General features: G+C 38.9%; 1 protein-coding gene across 4 annotated transcripts in view; it reads left to right on the top strand.

The window, feature by feature from the left end:
• The window catches only part of mcc (MCC regulator of WNT signaling pathway), a 128774-nt gene that overhangs the window by 34680 nt on the left and 71525 nt on the right, over nucleotides 1-22569 (top strand). Inside the window, exon 1 of one of the 4 annotated variants that reach the window (XM_066711284.1) lies at nucleotides 8881-9524. The exons of 2 other annotated variants lie outside the window; for them this stretch is intronic. In XM_066711284.1, coding sequence (XP_066567381.1) covers nucleotides 9477-9524 — 48 coding nt within the window. In that variant the 5' untranslated portion in view covers nucleotides 8881-9476. Of the gene's footprint in view, nucleotides 1-8880; nucleotides 9534-22569 lie in introns of those variants that run through there. One more of the 4 variants, XM_066711283.1, reaches the window with a different exon arrangement.

Raw genomic sequence — 22569 nt, 5'->3', positions numbered from 1 at the left:
GATTTTCCATATCAGCGCATTTAAACATATACATTATAAAACATTAAGAGCTATATATATTTTTCTATCAAAGGTCACGTGGCCTTCAAATAATCAACCAATGCACTATATTACCTATATATATTACTATATATGTGTGTGTGTATCCCTTAACCCTTAAGTGGTTTTTTAGACATTTACATTTTGTGCACACCATTTCCTATTTCATATCTTCATTGTTTTGTCTCTGTATTGCCTTGTTTTTGTTCAGGAAAGCTGTGTTATTTATTTTTACACTCTATTATAAACTTATTTTACTTTAATGGTGTACTGTGGAACTAAATTGCTTTCATAGCAACTGGGAAAGAAAACATCCCCAGGTTAGGGATCACCTTATTTTGTAGCACCTTTTAAAGGTCAAGTTCAGTAAGCTGTTCAGTAAAATGTGTCCACTGTTTGCAACTCAAAAGGCCATGCATTCCCTGCACATGCTGCTCACCATCTTTCTAATGTCACTCTGTTATTGCGTTCCAAATGGCATACTGTTACTGCCATTTGGTGCTTATTGTTATGAGATTGAAACGCTCAGATATTCTCATGTGTTCGCCGTACCTGTCTGTGTTACCCGAGATCCCTCTGCAAGGGAGGCAGGTATAGATTTAGAGTGTGTGTGTCTATATGTTATTAATGAAAACATTTTAGTTAATGTCTTAGTGTTTTTAGGGAAAGAACAATTGCTTATGAAATATTTGTGTTCATATAATCAAATTGTCATATGCTCTTATGTAAAAATAGCTGGTATCTAGCTTGCAGGTAGATTCTGCATTGACGTGTCACGCACACACATACACACACATACGTAAGTTGTCTATAGTGCTGGTATCTGGAGCATCTGTGCAGTGATGTTTTCCTCCATGTGGGCCTGATTTCGGTGACAGTCCTTTGTCTCTCCTGATGGATTGAGCAGACACCTCGAAGGATAAACCATCACAATCCAGGGAAGCCGGCCCCAATTAAGGCATCTGATTGTGATTTGTAACACACACACCGCCGGTAAAATAAATACATGTAGTGTGGAATAACAAATAATTTAAAGTCATAATGGAACAGACATATATTTGTATACCAGGGTATGATTTTGTTCCCCTATAATTGAGTGTTTTTCTATACAGTCTCATACAAACACATCCAGTGTCCTCCATGTAGTATATTAATGAACTGTGTGGCATATAATAAAAGTTTGCATTCTGATATTAAATTATTAAATGTAAACAACAATGCATTACTATGAATTTAACTATTTTAACTCTACTTCAAAAACCTAATCCTCTTGCATTGTTTCTCTTTATGCACAAATATGTTTCTTAATCATTCGGCAAACATTAATGTCTGTATTTTTAATCAAGTTTCTTATTGTTGTGGGAGTGGTGAGGAATATGGCTTTTTATATAGGCCAAATTAAGAAACTGCAAAACAAAGGTGTTTGATCTATTCATGTCTATGACGCCTGGTGTTTGTTTGTTGCTTTAATATTGCACCAAACACCTACAATGTTACAATAAAAAAAACTATTTTTACAGATACAATGACAAAATAACTTCCATATCATTTGCAATCTGACCCTTAACCCTGGTTGTAAACGAGCTGAAGACCATATCCCAATTCATTATGGGAAATTAAATATTATTTGAAATGCACTTCAGAGACATTCTCAGGGGGCAGAATGAGTTTAATAAAGATGGTTAGGAAAAGCACAATTAGAACTAAGCAATCACTGTTGCTTTATTTGCAGTCAACATGGAATAAGGGAAGACTTCTCTGAGGACATTGAGAGATAAATATTCATTGAAAAATAACAAAACTAAAATGTTTCACACGATTGCGAAACACAGTGTTTCAATAATGTAGTCACCATAGTATTACATAAATACCTAACCCATTTTAACCCTAACACTTGCCAGCATTTTTCATCTTTTATTTTTTATAACATCAAAAACTTCAGTTCACAGGGATAACAATTAATTAGCCTAAGGCCTAAATTATATTAACTTGTGCCACCCTGAAAGAATTGATGCTATACATCATTGTTTTACATAGATTAACCACAGCATTTAAAGGCTTAACAGATGCCCTTACTCAGGGCGATAATTTTAGCAGAAGTCTAGGTTTACTTGGGACACCAACCCTAATCCTGGCCTTATTTGAAGTGTTCAAAAATTACTTGAACATGAAACTTAATTTTAGTGCAAAATGTAGCTGTAATTCTCCAAACAATACTCTTGAAGTCTAGTACTGTAACCTTAAGACCATTTACCATGTTACTGGTAAGACGCAACCTGCTTTCAGTGAGATGTATGTGATTGTTTATACAGAAGTTCACACATTTCAGTTCAGGAAAAATGCAACAAATTTGTGGGATGTTTTTTGTATGAATGCAAACCATTAATAGAAATGCATGGCATTGACACAATACTTTGTCTTCAATAATGATTGGAGGCCATCTCTTTCCATCCCTGCATTGCTTGTTCATTCTGTATTCATTGTTTTACATTTCTTGACTTTTATTCCGCCAATGTTAACAGCCTCTCTAACAACAAACCAATTAATTCAAAGACTGCTCTGAAACACGGGGGCTCTTTTGTGCTCGGAGGATAAACAGGCAAGGGAACAAACATGCTGGTTACGTAATGCTTTCTCCATCACAAACACTTTCCCGCTTGTCTGGCACCAGCAAAGATCATTTTCACACATTTTGTGCAACATGAGGACCGTAACAGTCATACCTTCAGGCACACTCTACTAATTGCCCCCCGTAGGCACCTTCACACAGCCTCCAGGCTTTTGTCTCTCAGTGCTCCTGCTATTGGGGGAGAGGGAGTTGATAGGGGTTCATAAAAAACAAGTTTAAAGTATGAATGGTTCTTTAAAAGCAGAATCAAGTCAAGGTGAAAAATAGCTAAACATTGTGCCTTCAGAAGTTGACTCAGTGATTCTGAATAGTTACTACCATTATATCGAATAATATGATGGGTTCAGTACAGCAGCTTTGTTGGGGGGTGATAAAAAAATGACAAGCAGATCAGACACAAGGGGAGCCTACTGGTCTGCATGTTTTTCTTCCCCACCCCCTTTGCCTGCGCGTTTGTCATGCTGCCGCATTTCTCGAGGTAGTGCAGGGTCAGGTGAATGCAGAAATCAAAGTCCGTGCAAAATTGCTTTGGATGGAGGTGGGCGCTTGAAGCTGCTTGATGCTGTGGGACTGCAAGAGGTACTGTTGCTGACATCCCAGGAGGCCCACTGAACAGACCAACAATTAGCATGATAAAACAGACCAGCTTGCGAAGGGCAGGTCAGCGAGAACGGGCATTTAAAAACGTGTGGCAAAATGCATATTTGTATAAGCCAGGACATTCAGGATTGCAACATTTGCCGGAGTTAAAGGACATGCTTAATTTTGCATTTATGAATGGATTTCTCTTTGAAGATGGTTAAATTCGTACCATAAGCAGGAGGAAATAAATTATCCATAGGTCAATGTTTAGGTTAAATGAGCTTACACATGAAATTGCACCTGCTTTGCTTTTATTACCCCAAGGATCGTCATAATGGGGTGAGCTTAGTCCCAGACTTGTGATAGCTTAGTGTTTGCAGCTTTAGCAAGTGATTCGATTGAGTGTTTGTTAGATGAGGGGGGGAAAATATTCCCACTAAATTATTTTGGTACCAGGTGCAAGTCTAACAGTGCTAGTGATTTAATTATTGGTACTGTTAGCTTGTAATGTGGAATGTCAATGAGAACACTGACATGTTCTTGATTTATTTATTTATTCTCCTCCTGTCTTCTGAAAAGTGAGGATGTGAAGTACAGAGTGTTTCTCTTTGTTAAAACAGAATTGAGATTATTAACTGTCCCATGCATGCTTCTGATGCTTCATTGTTTTAAGGGTAGTTTCTTAAATCTGAACATCTGTATATAACCATTAACAGGGGCACCTGTTTTTTGTTTAAGCAAGACACAATTCAGGGCCTGAACTAAGTCAGGGCCTTAGTTTGTTCTCTTATTTGAAATGCTTGATTTAGTATTATAGCATTTAAAATATATATATATATATATATATATATATATATTATTTTTCTTTCTCATTTTTCTAGACATTTAGAAATGTTTTCTGTACAAAACCAGCTGTCAACCGGAGTTGTATGTGAGGTTGGGCAAAGGGTTGTCGATCTGGAAGCTTCAATTGGATTTCTGCATTCTGCATTTCAGCTTCTTATAATTTGATAAATCTTCAAACGGAAAACATAATGTTTTTATCGAAGTACTCTATAACAACAAACACATACCAAATAGTATGGTATTTTGTGACTACTTGCTTTAATTAGACTTCTGTAAGCTTTCCCAACTTTACAAAACGCAGACCATCCTACTTAATAAATGTAATATTTCTGAAGTGTGTGTATATATATATATATATATATATTTTTTTTTTTTTGTGTGTCCACCCTCCCCAGCGTCTGTTTCAATAAAACTGCAAAAACTGAATTCCAACACTATAAATGATCAGTTACATTTTTTTTTCTTTTTTTTTGAATGGTTGTATTTATTCATGGGGGGACAAAAAAGCTTTCACATTTGATATAGCAACCCAATTTTTGTAAAAAATGTACTATGATATCTGAGACATGTTTTATTAAAATGTAGGATAGATGCAAATCTCTATTTGCAATTGCTTGGAGGCTGTGTTAAACTGCTGGGGATCCTTGTGGTAATGGAGATAAAACCAGCCCCATTCTGCTGCTTTCATGTTTGGCGAATCACCAAAGGTTTAGAGCATAGAAGATTTCCCCCCCTCTGGTGTATGATATGAAGGCTTTGATTTATTGGAAGGGGCTCCTTATTCTCGGTTGTAGTTGTTTGAAATGTATCTGTTCACTACAGGGCTACAGGATTCAGATCATTTACATAAACAAACGTTTCAATTAATAACTATACATCTTACTACCATAGCGAAGAGTCAACAAAACTAGACATTTTAAAGTTTGAGGGAAAAGTGAGGGAAAAAAGTATTTGATCCCCTGCTGATTTTGTACGTTTGCCCACTGACAAAGAAATGATCAGTCTATAATTTTAATGGTAGGTGTGTTTTAACAGTGAGAGACAGAATAACAACAAAAAAATCCAGAAAAACACATTTCAAAAAAGTTATAAATTGATTTGCATGTTGATGAGGGAAATAAGTATTTGACCCCTTTGACTTAGTACTTGGTGGCAAAACCCTCGTTGGCAATCACAGAGGTCAGACGTTTCCTGTAGTTGGCCACCAGGTTTGCACACATCTCAGGAGGGATTTTGTCCCACTCCTCTTTGCAGATCCTCTCCAAGTCATTAAGGTTTCAAGGCTGACGTTTGGCAACTCGAACCTTCAGCTCCCTCCAAAGATTTTCTATGGGATTAAGGTCTGGAGACTGGCTAGGCCACTCCAGGACCTTAATGTGCTTCTTCTTGAGCCACTCCTTTGTTGCCTTGGCTGTGTGTTTTGGGTCATTGTCATGCTGGAATACCCATCCATGACCCATTTTCAATGCCCTGGCTGAGGGAAGGAGGTCCTCACCCAAGATTTGACGGTACATGGCCCTGTCCATCGTCCCTTTGATGCGGTGCAGTTGTCCTGTCCCCTTAGCAGAAAAACACCCCCAAAGCATAATGTTTCCACCTCCATGTTTGACGGTGGGGATGGTGTTCTTGGGGTCATTCCTCCTCCTCCAAACACGGCGAGATGAGTTGATGCCAAAGAGCTCGATTTTGGTCTCATCTGACCACAACACTTTCACCCAGTTCTCCTCTGAATCATTCAGATGTTCATTGGCAAACTTCAGATGGGCCTGTACATGTGCTTTCTTGAGCAGGGGGACCTTACGGGCGCTGCAGGATTTCAGTCCTTCACGGCGTAGTGTGTAACCAATTGTTTTCTTGGTGACTATGGTCCCAGCTGCCTTGAGATCATTAACAAGATCCTCCCGTGTAGTTCTGGGCTGATTCCTCACCGTTCTAATGATCATTGAAACTCCATGAGGTGAGATCTTGCATGGAGCCCCAGACCGAGGGAGACTGACAGTTATTTTGTGTTTCTTCCATTTGCGAATAATCGCACCAACTGTTGTCACCTTCTCACCAAGCTGCTTGGCGATGGTCTTGTAGCCCATTCCAGCCTTGTGTAGGTCTACAATCTTGTCCCTGACATCCTTGGACAGCTCTTTGGTCTTGGCCATGGTGGAGAGTTTGGAATCTGATTGATTGATTGCTTCTGTGGACAGGTGTCTTTTATACAGGTAACGAGCTGAGATTAGGAGCACTCCCTTTAAGAGAGTGCTTCTAATCTCAGCTCGTTACCTGTATAAAAGACACCTGGGAGCCAGAAATCTTGCTGATTGACAGGGGATCAAATACTTATTTCCCCCATTAACATGCAAATCAATTTATAACTTTTATGAAATGTGTTTTTCTGGATTTTTTTGTTGTTATTCTGTCTCTCACTGTTAAAATACACCTACCATTAAAATTATAGCCTGATCATTTATTTGTCAGTGGGCAAACGTACAAAATCAGCAGGGGATCAAATACTTTTTTCCCTCACTGTATTGCATGCCTGTACTTAACAATAAAAATACATTATTAGTAAAGGCTACTTATTGTCCTATTTTGTGTGTTGAGATGTGCGATGCTGTTGTGCTCTTTTGCTTTATAAACTAACAGGCTGGTTGTACACATCGGGTTAATGTATGTATGTATGTATGTATGATGAATAACAAGAAAAGAGATATTAAACAAACGGGCAGAGAGACACAAGGACAAGGTAGTGGTTTCTAATCCGACACATTTCCTTGTAACTTCATGGGATGTATTCCATTATATTGTCATTAGTCACAACAATCTTTTTTTGCCAATGTGAACAGAAAGCAGACACACACCACGAAAAAATGACCGTATTGTCTAGGCCAGCATATGCCTTCAGCATCATCTTACAGTAAAACGATTTGAAATGTGTTTCAGATGAAACTTTGACTCTGTGAAAGAACAATAGAACCCTTGTCGTGAATCTGCTCCATCAACAATAGATCTGTTTTGAGAGGATGATGTTGAGAGGATGAGAAGTCATGTTGCCACAGCGCATAGCATTGTGTTTGCAACACAAAAACTCGAGGCTCCACACTGAAGAGCTTGGTCTGGCGGAGCTTGGTCTGGTGACATAATGACGTGGTATCGCTCATTGTGCATGACAAGCTTGAAACTGACACATGAATATACACATTGGCAATTTTCATTAAGAAAACGGTATGGTTTTCAAGTGTATTTTGTATTGGCAATGATTAACTGCAAGGGATGTATTTGCCTTTTAAAACAATGTTTTGATGTTTTAATGATTTAACAGCAAGCTGAAGCTATGTCTAAGGCTCAGTTGGTGTTTTATTTTTAGTTTTTTAAGCACCCACATAAAACCTCTAAACAGCTTTATTTTTCAATGGGAAAAATACGTCCGTGTCGGCTCACCTTCTGGAAAATGAGTCGTTGATGTCAGTCCGGCTGATTGTGACAAGTGGCACACATGACACAGCCTCAGCTTCAGCTGACAGTAATTGGCACCTTTGGTGGTGTTCAGGACGGCAAAGGATTTAATGGGAGCACATACTGTTGCTGGAAAAGCTTCAGGTGCATTGATCTTTTGGGATTCTTTCGGTTACCACTGACACAATATCAAATCTAATTTCAGGACAGATTTGGCAAAGCTATTCCTCTTATTTATTGACTGTGTGAGACTGGGGAGGGGGGCGGCGGGGTGTAGCGGATGGTTTGGCACCCAGGGGGGTGTGGATGAACGAATTATGGACCATGGGGGCACTGCAGCACTACAGGAGGGCACTTCCCGAGTAGCAGGGCAAAAGAGCAGGAACCATCACCCCTTTCACACACACCCACACACACCCCCTGTGCATGTACCTGGATGTAGGGATGGAAATAATACATGCTTAGAACAAACCACAGGGAACAAATAAAATACAACAAGACATCTGTAGGGGGTGCTGTTGAATCTTTTTTGTGTCTTGTGCTTAGTGTGCTTAAATTATTTGTCCCCTTGTTACAATTCATACCCATATTCCTGTTTTCTCCTACATTGTGCAATTTTTTCCTTTCTACAATGCATGTTAATAAAATGTATATACCGTGTCCATATTTGTTTTGGTTAATTCATTTTTAGATTTTTTTCTGGGAAACTAAAGTTTTTTTTATGTTTTTTTTTTTTTTTTTTTTTTTAATCCCTGAGGGGATACCACAAAAATGGAATTGATTCAATAACAAAAATAACATGTATAAGTTACGTAAGAAACCCACCTGTGCAGTATGTTTACAGTTTCCTCGTGTCTAGGCATACATCTACATTAATATAACCAATTTAATTAAAGCACAAATATCTCTGAATAAAAACCCCTCTGAATGTATGTAAAACAGTTCCATGAGATAATTAAGGCAACCGCACTGCTCAGAGTGTTCTGTAATAAGTTTCATAGTCCTTGGAAGGCTAAATACTGAATCGTGCTGGAAATGAGCCATTTCACAGGGTTCTGCAAAGCAGAAACAGACCTGGAATTCACAGACAAGTTTGTGTTGTGAAAAAAACAGGCAGGATGAGTGCTTGGTATTCTGAAATAAACTCGGTTTTACATACCACTGTCTGGGTGGTACCGCCCATTCGGTTCGCCCTCTAGCCTGCAACAAGACAGCTGTGTTTGATCACATACCACCTCCGAACTCTAGACAGGGGCTGGAGTGGAGAGGGGGGGGGGGAGTGTGAGCAAGCGAGAGAGAGAGCGAGAGAGAGAGCAAGAGAGAGAGAGCTGCTAGTGCGACAGAAACTTCAGTGTGGAGCGGCTGAGAGCAGTGCAAATCTCCATCAGCCAGGAATCTAGCAGCGAGTGAGCTAGCAGAGGCGCTGACATTGCTGCATGAACAGAAGGCTCACTGAATAGTTTTCCATGCAACTGAGCCCCTTTGGGAGGTGCCTGTGCAGGCAGCCAACACGCTGGGATGAAAAGGGAAGCTCAGATTGAAGGGGAGGTACTGGGAGACTCCAGCGAGTTCTTGTGGACTTGTGCAGTTTGCCGGAGCTGCCACAGAATTGAGAGGGCTGTAGCGGCTGCATCTTCCACTCTGTGATGCTAATGAGTTTCTGTAGAGCTGCCGATTTGCGTGTGAAATTAAAACCCATCAGACACATGCTGGAGACCCTGAATTGCTGAAGGCGGTGTGTTTTTGGGGAGGTTTGGGGAGGGGGGGTGGCTTTGAAAGAAATGGCTGGCTTTTTGGAATGTGGATGGAACTGGAAGCTGAAGGTAGCTGTTAAGTGGTGACCGATTTTTTTATTTTCTTTTTTTTCTCCTGCGTCCTCCCCCTAATTTCCTGCTCAATTCTTGGAAACTAATTTAATCAGAAAGCTGGAATCATGAACTCTGGAGTTGCTATGAAATATGGGAATGATTCTTCATCAGAAGTGAGTGAGGTAAGCTGTCATTTGAAGATTAGTTTGGCACATTGGGATTAACACCCCTCTACACACCCACCCCCTGCTCCCCCATGCCTTTTTTCAATTGTGCTGTTGGCTGACTAAATCCTAAAACAGGAAATAATCTGAATTTACGAGTCATCAGTTTCCCCATGCATCTCATTTAAAAGGCAAAGGAGGAAATGGGGGGGAAATACCTGGTGGAAATCTCTGGACTGTTGGAGCAGTACCTTCCCTTGTGTGACATTGATTAAACTAAGCCATTCGTGAATTAATGAGTTAAGAGTTCTTGCATGTGTTTGTGTGGGAGCGAGGGGTTGTCATTTTACCTTTTGAAGGCAGAAAGCACTCTGACCACTAGCAGGAGTTTGCTGTTATCAGCCGGGGGAAGGGGCAGGAAGTTGCATGTGTGTGGGAGTGGAATGCTAAATTTGAAAACAGTTCTTAACTATGGACTTCCTTGTCCATACATGGATCCGGACCTGCTTTTTTTGGGGGTATTGAAGATTTCAATTCTATATAAGTTTGTTTACCTTAATGTAATAGAAGCCACACTCCTATCAAGATTGAATTGACATGCCCCTTTTAAGCACTTTTTGACACTTTTTATGGTGGTGTTGTGCTCATCAATAAGCCTGACAGACTCTATCACGATGACTGACAACCCGTGCTGTAAATGTACTTTTCAGTTACCTGTGAAAGCTATAATGGCATAGACCTTCAGCGCTGTATTAAATCAGACGAGAGTCATTTAACAAGACTCCCGTTTCATCCTTTCCTTTGTGAATTTAAAGGCAAGAAGGTCATTTCCAGCAGAGCAATTGTAGAATGTGTGTGGTTTGCTTTTACTATCATCATTCTTTGCATAGCTAGTATCCTAATTGTTTAGATCACCTAATTTACAGGAATTAATTATGCAGGATATTCCCTGTTGGAGGCTTCTGTCATGTAGAACCAGGAAGGTGAAATTTGTAGTTTCAGGGCTTGTTATGACAGATGGGCTTTCTATTTTGTTTATTAGATAGTGTTATTTATTTATTTATCCGTTAATTGGAAACGATCTAGGTTAGAATGCTTTGGATGTATAGGGAACCCATTTAAAAGATTACATTCTGTTTGCAGAGGTTACTCTCTACAAATATGTGTACACATTGCTGATGTCTTGCTGATTCAAATTATGACTAGGTTTCTTGTCCCCGTACGCAGACTGAATGTAAGCAGAGGTCATGAGATGAGGTTTATTTCACTACCAAATGCTTTGTTTACTTGATTTTCAATAATCTGATAACATGGTTTCTTTCTTTTACTGCATTTAAAATCTAGTGCTTACTCAATGCCTTTTAAAAGTGCAATTTAATCATCTGTAGTAAAACTGCATTTTTTGAGCGCTTTTTGTGAGACTTTATGATCTGGAGAATTTTGTTTACTTAAATTAACATTCAGTAAAACATGATAGTGTGCTGAATGTCTGAATAACGAAAGTTTGAGTTTACTTCCCAACACGTATGTTACCATTCAGTAAATACTTTCTCTTTCAGTTACTCTCCAAGAAATTTGCAGCTTTATAACTGGATCCCAATATCTTTGAGATGCAGGCATCTGTTTTGCGAATTCTTCTCAATTTCTTTAAAGTAACTGGGTGTGTTTAAATTGGTGAGTTCCTGGCAGCCATGCCTTCCTTATGACCATTAATGTTTCACTTGGATTCAAGTCAGGCCAGTGCTATGACTAATCCAGAGCTGGTTCCTTTCCTCTTTAGAAATTATTTTGTTGACTTAGCTGTGAAATTCAGATCATTGTCGTCACACTAAAATCTGAAGCGTCGGCCAACGTGCCTAAATCCACCAAGTATAATTTCAGTCAGTAGGATTGCTTGGTACTGTTCTGCATTGAACCCTCTCTTCACCTCACAGAGATCTGCAGTCCCTGAAGAGCCCACGCTGCAAATGTTATCAGGCTTGACAGTAAAGAGGAGGGACTTTTCATTTTTTGTTGTCCCCTTTGTCTTCACTAACTGTGCTTTCAATGAAGTTCAGTTTCTGGCTCAACAGACCTCAGGATGCTATCAACGAATCTTTCAGTCTTATCAATGTATGTTTTAGGCTGGCTGTTTGCATTTAGTTATTTGTCTCCCCACCCCCTTTATGTGGTATTTATCTGCATTCACCGATTCACTGCTTAATAAGGTATTGCTTTACTTTCTTCATAAGAATGTGTTAAATATATATTTGAAATTGCTCAGTTAGAGCCAGAATAATGGGGGGGAGGGGGGTAAGTACCTGGGGAAGACCTCTTTACAGCTTGGTTAATCAGTAATTAGCATCTTCTTAATTTTATCTTTATTGGATATTTGCTATTTTGTATCATTCATGCAGGAGGCTGAATAGTTTTGTCATTGACTTTATCAAATACTGGTGGTAAATGTTATTAAATCAGCACACTTTAAAATGATTACTTAAAAGCGCATGATGCTGTCAGGATAGGTAATGACTCTCAGCAGAGGTCTATATAACCCATAGATGATATTAAAATATTTCCAGCTGTTAGAGAGACCTAATTGAAAAATGTCTGTTGGGCAACTGAATTTAATGAGGACAAATAGCTGAACTGAGGGCAATGTTAAATGTTTCCTGTTGTCTAGATCATTTTTCATTAAATTATATGCCTGTCCCATAGGTGAGAATATATCAATATAGTTTAAAACATTTAATTAAATATACAATATGTTGTATTTCTATGATATATAATGGTAACAAGGTCATTACCAAACATATTTCAGACATTTCAGGAAAAAAACACACTGAATTGTAGTTAATAGAATAATGTTAATAATGATAAAGCATTTTCACTATCAATTGTTGAAGAGCAGAAGTTCATGCATAAGGGGTATGAGGGGAATGTGTATTGCGGTACTTTTTTTTCTCTCTCTTTGGCTGTGAAGAGAATATGCTTTCACTCCAGACCCCACTGGTGTCTGTGAGGTTAAAATTTTTACTCGAGCCAGAAGATGTGAACACAGCACTCAGTCATGGCTTCAGTAACTGATATACTACTACAGGGGTATAGTATAGTGTTCATAAACACAGTTCACAGACTGATGTTGTGAATATTTTAAAAGACTGCATTATTCTGAAGATGACTGGTTATATTTTCTACTTTACTGCTGTTGGCAACTTGATTAATGACCTCTGTTAAGGGCAGACTCAACCTACTGAACTGCGGGGGGGGGAAAGTGTGTTTATATGTAGAATTTACAACCTTTTGCTGACCCATTTAAAAACAAAGGCCTAGTGTAAATATAAAATAATACCCTTATTCTGAAGCAGATGATTTTCTATTAGAGCTCTAACGTGATGCATTTGCCTATTCTGTGGGCTCTTGCCTGATCGACTGACAGTTCTTTTTCTTTATCTCTTAGTGTAACAAAGAAGATTTGTGTAATTTAAAAGTGCAGAGAATAGGGAAAGAGTTCGCAAACCATAATGCCTGCACATATCCTAGACCTCTACTGTTGTCAGCCAAAACAGTTAAATGGCAGCTCTGTATTCAATTCTGTTTTATATTGCAGTTGATATAGCAGTACAGCAGAGGATTCATCCATATTATTTTCATTCAAGCTTTCTTTTTCTCCGGCCCAAGAGGCACACGTTACAGAAAACCTCACCTTATTCAAGATCAGAAGTCCTGAAGCCTTTGTGACTTCATGTTTTTCACAAATAATTGGATAACATCTTTGAACCAGTTATTTAAATTAATAGTCATTAGAGGTGTGAGAATTCCCACCTTCGACCTTGTCACAGAGGAAACCATAAGCAATAGAAAGAGCATCTCTTACTTTTTGCCTTTGAGACTTTCAAGAGCAAATGTAAATCTTAACAACTGGTTTTGACATTAGCTAAGTGTAAGCTAAAATATACTTTGTTGAGGTAGGGCATCTTTGATTGTACGATGTTAGCAAGCATTCATTGCAAATAATAAATAAAAAAGTTCCAGTAATGAATTCACCAGATACATGTTTCTGTGGTTAAATAAATAAATAAATCACCGCTTGGCAAGTCCACTATCTATCATGTCAAGCTGACTATGAAGGTTAGGGCTGTTGTGGATGGAGGTCACATTGAGCAAGTAATGAGATAAACTATACCTCTGGTTGTTTATTTTGTACTCTCGCATAGTATTCCCAACAGTTGGAAGACTGGATTCATGTTCACTGCTGTCCAAGATGTGCAACATGACCGTCTGCCAATCCTGGACAGTAAAAACCACAAGAGAGCAGCATAACAAAAGGCCGTCCTCATTTCCTGCTTATGAAATCTCTCCCACCGATTTGATTTATTGTCTGGCTTTACCTAATCAGGAAATGTTATGATAGAATCCTGTGGAAGCAATTTCACTTGTTGATCATTGACAGACATGAAGGGAAGATCTTACTTTGAGGACACGCAAAGCGCCAGATGATCACACCACTCCTGTCCATTAAAACCCACTGCACTGAAAGCGATAATTTCATCTTTGAACATAAATAGCAAAGATAAATACAGTTTGTCCATCCATGATCAACCAAAAACATGTACTCTTCAGTCATCGACTACTGTTACATTGAGTTGTTTAGGGTTATGCTTCATCATCATGCAGTAGCCTCCAGATTTATTTGTACTCTTGTCGAAGTGATCGAGGTGACAAAATGCAGGTGTACACTCAGTATTTTTCAAAACAAATTGGCCTACATAATAAAGGATTGTATTATATAACTATCAATATGTCTAGTCTTAGTCTATATCTGTCATCAAAAATTGTATTTTTCTAACTACTTGATGTTCACAATTATTCATATCAGTACTCTATGTCTCTCATTTGACTTTGATAATATGCCGGAGGTGATTCCTGTAGCATTTTAATAGTTTAATGAAGTTTAGAGTTTATTTGGAGTGTTTCTCCTCGGCAGTCCTTGCACTAGCGATTCCATATTAAGTTGTTTTAGCTGAAAAAGTGGAATATGATGCCAGCGCAGCTCCATTGAGGAAACCGTAAACTTTTGTAGTAAAATGACAAATACATCTGTACAGGACATACTCAGCTGGCAGAATGATTAAGTAAATTCTTGGCTCAAATTAGCTAGCGTTTAAATTTAGAGGAAGCTGAGATTTGTGTATAGTAAGTGCAGCTGTTCTTTCAAAATGAAGTCTTAATTACTCTCATCTCCAGATTTACAATATTTTTTCTTTGTTTTCACTCTCCACTGAGAATAACTTGTGCAAACGGGGGCGCTGCTGTTTCGGTTAAAGTTGGATATTCTAGAACATTTGTCTTGAACTCTGACTAATTATGTCTGTCAAGTGCCATTGGATAATGGAAGACTTTTAGGCCATGCCGAAATATTCAGGCATTTATTTTTAGAATTATTTTACCATTAGAAGTTTACAAGGAAGCTCGGTTACACCCTGATATATTGAGGACAGATAAATCTTCTGTACAATCTGTGCATAAAATACCAAATAATTCAATTTCATGGGGTCATTTAGTGATTGCGGATACATATCCTGAAAATGGTATTCACTGCAGAACTCGCTAGCTGCTCCCACAAATCCTGGTAAGTACGTTTTCGTGCTGTCTCTAAGAAACCTAGTAGATGCTGGGTGATGTTGGGTTTTGCATTTCCAGCTGCATACCTAATGTGTTATTTTTTTAATAGCCTTGACGCTGTGTTTGTTTTTATGATTACACAATATCCTGTCAGGCGTGTTTATAGTTTTGCTTAGTGTACTAACACCAGTTGGTAAAAGCAATGGGCACACACAGGGTTTTTGATTCCTTACTGCATAAACCAGTGACAGCTTGATTTGTTTTCCTGGACAATTTTTAAGGATAGCAAATTATGATACACAGAGCCCAACCACAGTTAAATGATCACCCCTAACCTAGTGGGATTGTCCACTTTTCTTCCAGCTGTGCCTGTAATTTCACCCTTCTGCTTGAGCTTCTGAGTAGGTCCTGCATGAGGTACAGATGCAAGCGGCATGATATGGCCCTGTGCGTCTGCTCTGGTTTGTGCTTTCTGTCTATGCCAATTTGAATACAACAGGAGGAGCTATATTTCTCGTACACAGTATAATACACTATAGTTGTATGAACTTTATTTTTACACATACTATATATATGCATTTAGACAAGATTTTGGTGCTCTCCTTGCTACACGATTAGGTTGGATCTGCTGTTAGATCGGAAAGGCCCTGAACTGGAAGAAAATTAACTTTCTCATTTGACTGTGCTTTAATCTGGCTCAAGCCATCAAGAGCATTTGAGAGTCCAAGGTAATAAAGCTTTTTGATAACAGCTGAAGAATTAGTCTTGCAACACACTGATAGAATGATTGTCACATTGACATGACTAAACCTGGGATGCTGTCTGACAGGCTCCTTTTACATTTTCTATCATCAGTCATGCGATCTGTATCATATGTATCAGGAACATGTCCACTGGGATTTCTCATTCATTGTTTGGGGAAACATGGTTTACAGAAGTGTGGACATAATTGAAACCGTACCCAAAAATGTTTCTTTCATCCAATATTTATCCTAAGGAAAAACACACTGCAGACATGTTTGAGAAAAACAAGTTCACGATGTATGAATGTATACAGACTTCTATAATTATACATTTTCCCTTTGAACATTATTTGTGTTAGGAATTCTTGTTTGCAGAAGAATGTCAGGACAGATTTTTATAATTACTCAAACCTTTAAATTCTAAATAAATTGGTTTATGGTTATATGGATTCTTGTATTCATCACTTGTGGAGTTTACTAATTATTTTCTGTGAATTTTCATATTAGCTTCTGACAAGTCGTTGTCTCCTTGACTTTAACCTGCAATGCAGGAATACAACTTAAAAAGCTCTTGAGAAGCCAGTGTTCTCTACCCATTGATTTTTTTCAGTATGATTAAATTGTGAGAATATAATAGTGTTGTCGCATTGGCTGACTGAGAGAATCTTGTCTCCTAAGTAAATAAATGCAAGAAATGAGCAGTACAGTACAGTTCTTATTTTCATTATTTATATCAGTGTAGGGTGAATCACTAGCTATATATTTAAAATGTTTAGTCTCTGTCTTCTGTTGTCGTTGTCAGTTTTGTTATGTAATTTCATAAAGCAATACAAACATTATTCAATTCCAATAGCAATCAATCCTATAGCAAGTCTTCCAACCCTTGCCCTAATTCCTTCTCTATCCCTAACCCTTAACCCTACGCCTAACCCTAAAACTGTACTGTACATTTACACTTGTGTTTGTGGTAACTTAAGTAATACTTAAATACTGTGGCTAAGAAGGTACAAATCTGAAAGCCAAACAATATAATCTATTTTCAGATTAATTTGCACTAGATTTCTTCTATAAGAATAGTGTTTTTTCAGTATGTAATCTCTTAATGGTTAATTTAGTTTAAATCCCGAAAGGTATGCTTTGCCAGCTCTATTGACAATGCGCCAGCAATGCTGACAAATTTAGCATACACTTACTGCTATGAAATTAAATCTAACCATGGCTTCAGATCAGAGCAATCGAGCTGCTTGCTGGTTAAGGACTCGGACAGAAACATTGTTTAATTTGATCGATGGACATTTTGTGTGCATAAATGTTCATATTGAAACATTGCCCACCTCAATGATTTGCAGTTTTCATCAGAGGGGAAATTGTAATTAATATTCTGCACATACACGGTACAATCTGAATTTCTTTATCTCACCACACTCCTCTGACTCCTTAATACAGAGCTTTTACACAGACATAAAATGTAGGAAAGGCTGGGCATTAGTGAAATGTAAACACTGAGAGACAGGTATGTTTCCTTGGAATCTGTAATATGTAATTATTCTTTGTTTACTTCTTGGGGGAGGGGCAGTTGTAAGATTTTATTATTTTACTTAATTTTTGTGGTAAATATATATGATATACAGATATTGTTAAAATATATTAAATTCTTTTTCCACTTCATCATTTGGCATGTAAAGGGCAAAATACGACAGACCTTAAATGTGTGAAATGAATATTGTTCTGCATCTGAATATATGTCCGGTGACTTGTAGAATCCTTCTAACTTGACATACTAATACAAGGTAAAAAAATGGGAATGAGACAATATTCCAAAGTTGATGGACTTTATTCTTCATACTTCATAATTCTATTTATTTTACAGAGCACATTTTACTGTATTAATTTTGGGTGTTTATGGGTCCCTGGTTTCTACGTAGACCACGCAATTTAATTACCAAATTACCATACAGCATAGAAACCGTGCCCCCTGTCTTGTGAACAATTAGCTCTATTGTTCTGATGATAACCATTCATTCTGTTGCTTCCCTGCTAATTGCTGCTTTGACATTTTCTTAACAAATGGGAGGCATCCTTTAACTAAATTGATTTAGACCTTTGCAGACCACATAAAAAGAGTTTCTTTAGATTGTAACTGTGCAGACTGGGTAGAAAAGAATAACCTCCCAGTCTCTTAGCTTAATGTTTTATTTAACATGCTTTTGGAGGCAAACCGTGAGGAAGTCTATCTCTGTCTCATTGAACGAGAATTGCTGGTAGTGTTATAGGAAACAAAACAAATGATTTATAAAGTAGCAGGCGCTGCGTGTCTTCTCCGGTTTGGTGATGTTATTAAAAGAATTGTCATAAACAGATATGCTAATAAGGCATTTTAAACACATTCTCATTAATGAGAAACAAATTACAGGGAATGTCAGGCCCAGCACAAGACTGCCTCCGTTGAGAATGAGTGTCATCCCAATCGTGACCCTGTCCTAGGAAGCCAAAACATCTGCATATTATAATTATGTATGTTTATAATGAAATGGATTTTGAGGTAGATTAATTTACAAGCTGAGGGTTATTGTTCTCCTTTTGTAAATCCAGCACTTAGTCTGATCTGTAAGGCCTCTTTCTTCAAGACCAACAATATGTTAAATTCCAGCAGAAAGCATTGCAGACAATACGATATGCCATAATTGTCTGCCTTTATTTGATGTATCTTTCTGATGTTGATCATATGTATAAGCTCTAACCCCAAACTTGGTCTGTAACCTTATCCTTTATAGATTCTATTTTAATGGTAAACTAGGTAGGCATCTGATTAAAGATATTAGATCTTTTTATGCAAAATAATTAATTGACCTTTAATTTGCCGGGATAAAATGTTCCCAGTGGACGGGCCCAGCAGTACATAAGGGCAGCGTTATTAAACTGAAAACCACAAACCACCACATGGGATATGAACACATACAAAGAGGGAAAATGGAACTCAAAATAGTTTCACAGCCTTCAATGGATGATTTATTTCTTCAAAATGATTGCATTCATTCTTGGCAAACTCGTGTCGGGATGCCTGCTTTTCATCCGAGATACCATTAAACCATGCTGCAGAGTTAAGGAAGTTGAAGAAATTGGTGAGGGACAAAAAGAAAAGCATCAATTCTTTTTATATGCGTAATTTACACGTAGCATATGGTTTCAAACAGCCCCCTAAAGAGGCCAGGATTGTTCAGCATGTTCTCACCATTAGTATTTTTTCTGCTTGAGCTTCTTGCCGTGTGCCTCAGCGCTCCCCCCTTCTTCTGCCTTGGCCTCTAACCCTCCACATTTTAACAAGCAAATGACAGCTAGTTATTAGTATTCAGCTGAATTACCAGTTACAACTGGGAGTACGCGTCCAGTGGCCTTTCTGAAACTCGCCAAGGCACTTCATCATGCTTGCGTTACCTTGGATATCCCTGAGATGGGTTTTATTGCACAATTATAAGTCTTGTATGTTTTCTTGTTTTCTTCCATCAGCATGTTCTAGGTCGGACGATCCCCAAGTAATGCGTCACTCCAATAAAGCAAAAGGAGGGACCTGACATTTCTGCCCATGAATTGTTCAGGTACAATATACATAGACAGTAACCCAAATGTAATGAGATACGGTGCTTGACGATTGTCTTCAGATTTATTAGAGGTTGGCCTCTTAAAATGAGCTTCCTGGCCTTTTTTAGTGCCTTTTCTGCTTTGCGGTTGATCGAGATCTCCGTGCCGTGGCTCGTCTGTCTCCTCTAAGCCCTTTGTCAATAGTGCTCCACCTCGATACTCTCCCCCACGACAGCTCTAATGGACTTGTGTGCTATGTCCACTATGTCAGGGGGCTTGGACTTCAGCTTTTGTGTCAGCTTCTCTTGATTCATGTCCTTATTGTCAAGTGCAAGTCCTTAATAAGATATCATTCAAGGGGCCTCAAAGGCAAATCCAAGAAGAACTGGGGAGTAATTGCCGTCACCGTGACAGGCTCTGTGCCGTAACCCGCCAGAGTCAAATGTTTAACTTATGTGGAAAAAAAAAACCTAAAGGGCAGTCAACACATTAATATTAAACCGTGAGCCTTCGTTTTGAATTAGACACTGTCTCTGTTCGTTGACAAGACATCAAATGGTAGGATCTGAATTAAATGCTTGCTGGTAATACTTTCATTTGCACCAAATGTATTTTCAATTCACTTTTAAGTCGCAGTATTTCTTTGGTCTGAATTGATTAGAAATTGAGTGCCAATGACATCTGACTCACAGTAGAAGGACCAGCTCCTCTTCCAAGATTCACTGCAGGATATAGGATGTTGTAGTAGTACTGTATACATCAGTATAATATACACTCACCTAAAGGATTATTAGGAACACCATACTAATACTGTGTTTGACCCCCTTTCGCCTTCAGAACTGCCTTAATTCTACGTGGCATTGATTCAACAAGGTGCTGAAAGCATTCTTTAGAAATGTTGGCCCATATTGATAGGATAGCATCTTGCAGTTGATGGAGATTTGTGGGATGCACATCCAGGGCACGAAGCTCCCGTTCCACCACATCCCAAAGATGCTCTATTGGGTTGAGATCTGGTGACTGTGGGGGCCAGTTTAGTACAGTGAACTCATTGTCATGTTCAAGAAACCAATTTGAAATGATTCGACCTTTGTGACATGGTGCATTATCCTGCTGGAAGTAGCCATCATAGGATGGGTACATGGTGGTCATAAAGGGATGGACATGGCCAGAAACTATGCTCAGGTAGGCCGTGGCATTTAAACGATGCCCAATTGGCACTAAGGGGCCTAAAGTGTGCCAAGAAAACATCCCCCACACCATTACACCACCACCACCAGCCTGCACAGTGGTAACAAGGCATGATGGATCCATGTTCTCATTCTGTTTACGCCAAATTCTGACTCTACCATCTGAATGTCTCAACAGAAATCGAGATTCATCAGACCAGGCAACATTTTTCCAGTCTTCAACTGTCCAATTTTGGTGAGCTTGTGCAAATTGTAGCCTCTTTTTCCTATTTGTAGTGGAGATGAGTGGTACCCGGTGGGGTCTTCTGCTGTTGTAGCCCATCCGCCTCAAGGTTGTACGTGTTGTGGCTTCACAAATGCTTTGCTGCATACCTCTGTTGTAACGAGTGGTTATTTCAGTCAAAGTTGCTCTTCTATCAGCTTGAATCAGTCGGCCCATTCTCCTCTGACCTCTAGCATCAACAAGGCATTTTCGCCCACAGGACTGCCACATACTGGATGTTTTTCCCTTTTCACACCATTCTTTGTAAACCCTAGAAATGGTTGTGCGTGAAAATCCCAGTAACTGAGCAGATTGTGAAATACTCAGACCGGCCCGTCTGGCACCAACAACCATGCCACGCTCAAAATTGCTTAAATCACCTTTCTTTCCCATTCAGACATTCAGTTTGGAGTTCAGGAGATTGTCTTGACCAGGACCACACCCCTAAATGCATTGAAGCAACTGCCATGTGATTGGTTGGTTAGATAATTGCATTAATGAGAAATTGAACAGGTGTTCCTAATAATCCTTTAGGTGAGTGTACATCCATAAAGCAGACAATGAAATGTACGTAGTAGTAGGATAGGAGTAAGCAAGAACGGTCAAAGTACTTATATTGATGGGTGCAGTTATTTTAAGGCGTATAGCACAATTCTCTCAGCTTGTATTAGGTTGTGAAATCATGAATAGACCCGTGTGTGAAAAAAAAAAAAAAAAAACTGGGTGCAGAGAAGTTAAAGGAAGCTTGTTTTCGTTTCTGCAGCCTTTCAAACACGTCTATAAATTGTGCAGCTAAATATGTTTCTGTTCATTATCCTCATGGTGGTCTGTTCATTGTACTCCATCCTGCTGTGGGGTTAGCGAGAAGAGCAGGTTTTAGTGCAATACTTAAAGAAAATAGGTGGGGTGATACGTTATTTGTGTGTACATGCAAAGGCAGGCCGTTACAGAAGCGTCTAGACTCCAGTTGATTTCCCAGCGATCAAAGTTTATCGTGAAGCTCTTACTTTATTTCTCCTGTGCTGCACTATACTCGGTATGACTCGAGACATCTTCTGAAGGTTTCTTCCTGTTAGTCAGGTTTAGCAGTCCCTCCCACGCTCCCGTAGGGTGGAGAGAAAAAAAGGTTATAACGTTCGAAAATGTATCTGAAGAAGTCATGGTGGCTTATGGAAAGTAATGTAAAAAATAACCGCTCTGAATGTACAACTTGTGCGGAGGTGATAAACAGGCGGGAAGAGCAGACCAAAATGAAAAGCCGTGTTTGGAGAGTAAAATGATTTTGTACTGTTGGCTGTGATTTTCAATCTACTCTCTCATTCTTAGTAAGAGCCTCCAATGCCACCGACGCAGAGTCCTGTAATAGGCAATTGCCTTCCACAGCTGAAGAAATAACATATCCATTTACATGAGTGACCACATGGCAAATAACAGCCGACAAGGCGACCGGAGGAAGGGATGATTTCTTCTTCCATTGTGTAATTGACAGAGGAGGGTCCCGCATCAAATGAAAAGGGAGATGTTGTGAAATGAGAACGCCAGTCATTGTTAATGTGGCCTCCTACCTGGCCTGGCTTCTCCTAATCAGCCAGATGCTGTCTCAGAGCATGTGATTAATTTCAGTGCGAGTATCACCGTAAACACTGTCAGTTTTCAGTGTCGGCTGGATTTAATTC

Source organism: Amia ocellicauda, chromosome 8, assembly GCF_036373705.1.
Source record: "Amia ocellicauda isolate fAmiCal2 chromosome 8, fAmiCal2.hap1, whole genome shotgun sequence".
Lineage (NCBI taxonomy): Eukaryota > Metazoa > Chordata > Actinopteri > Amiiformes > Amiidae > Amia > Amia ocellicauda.
This window is presented reverse-complemented; position numbering and strand designations above follow the sequence as displayed.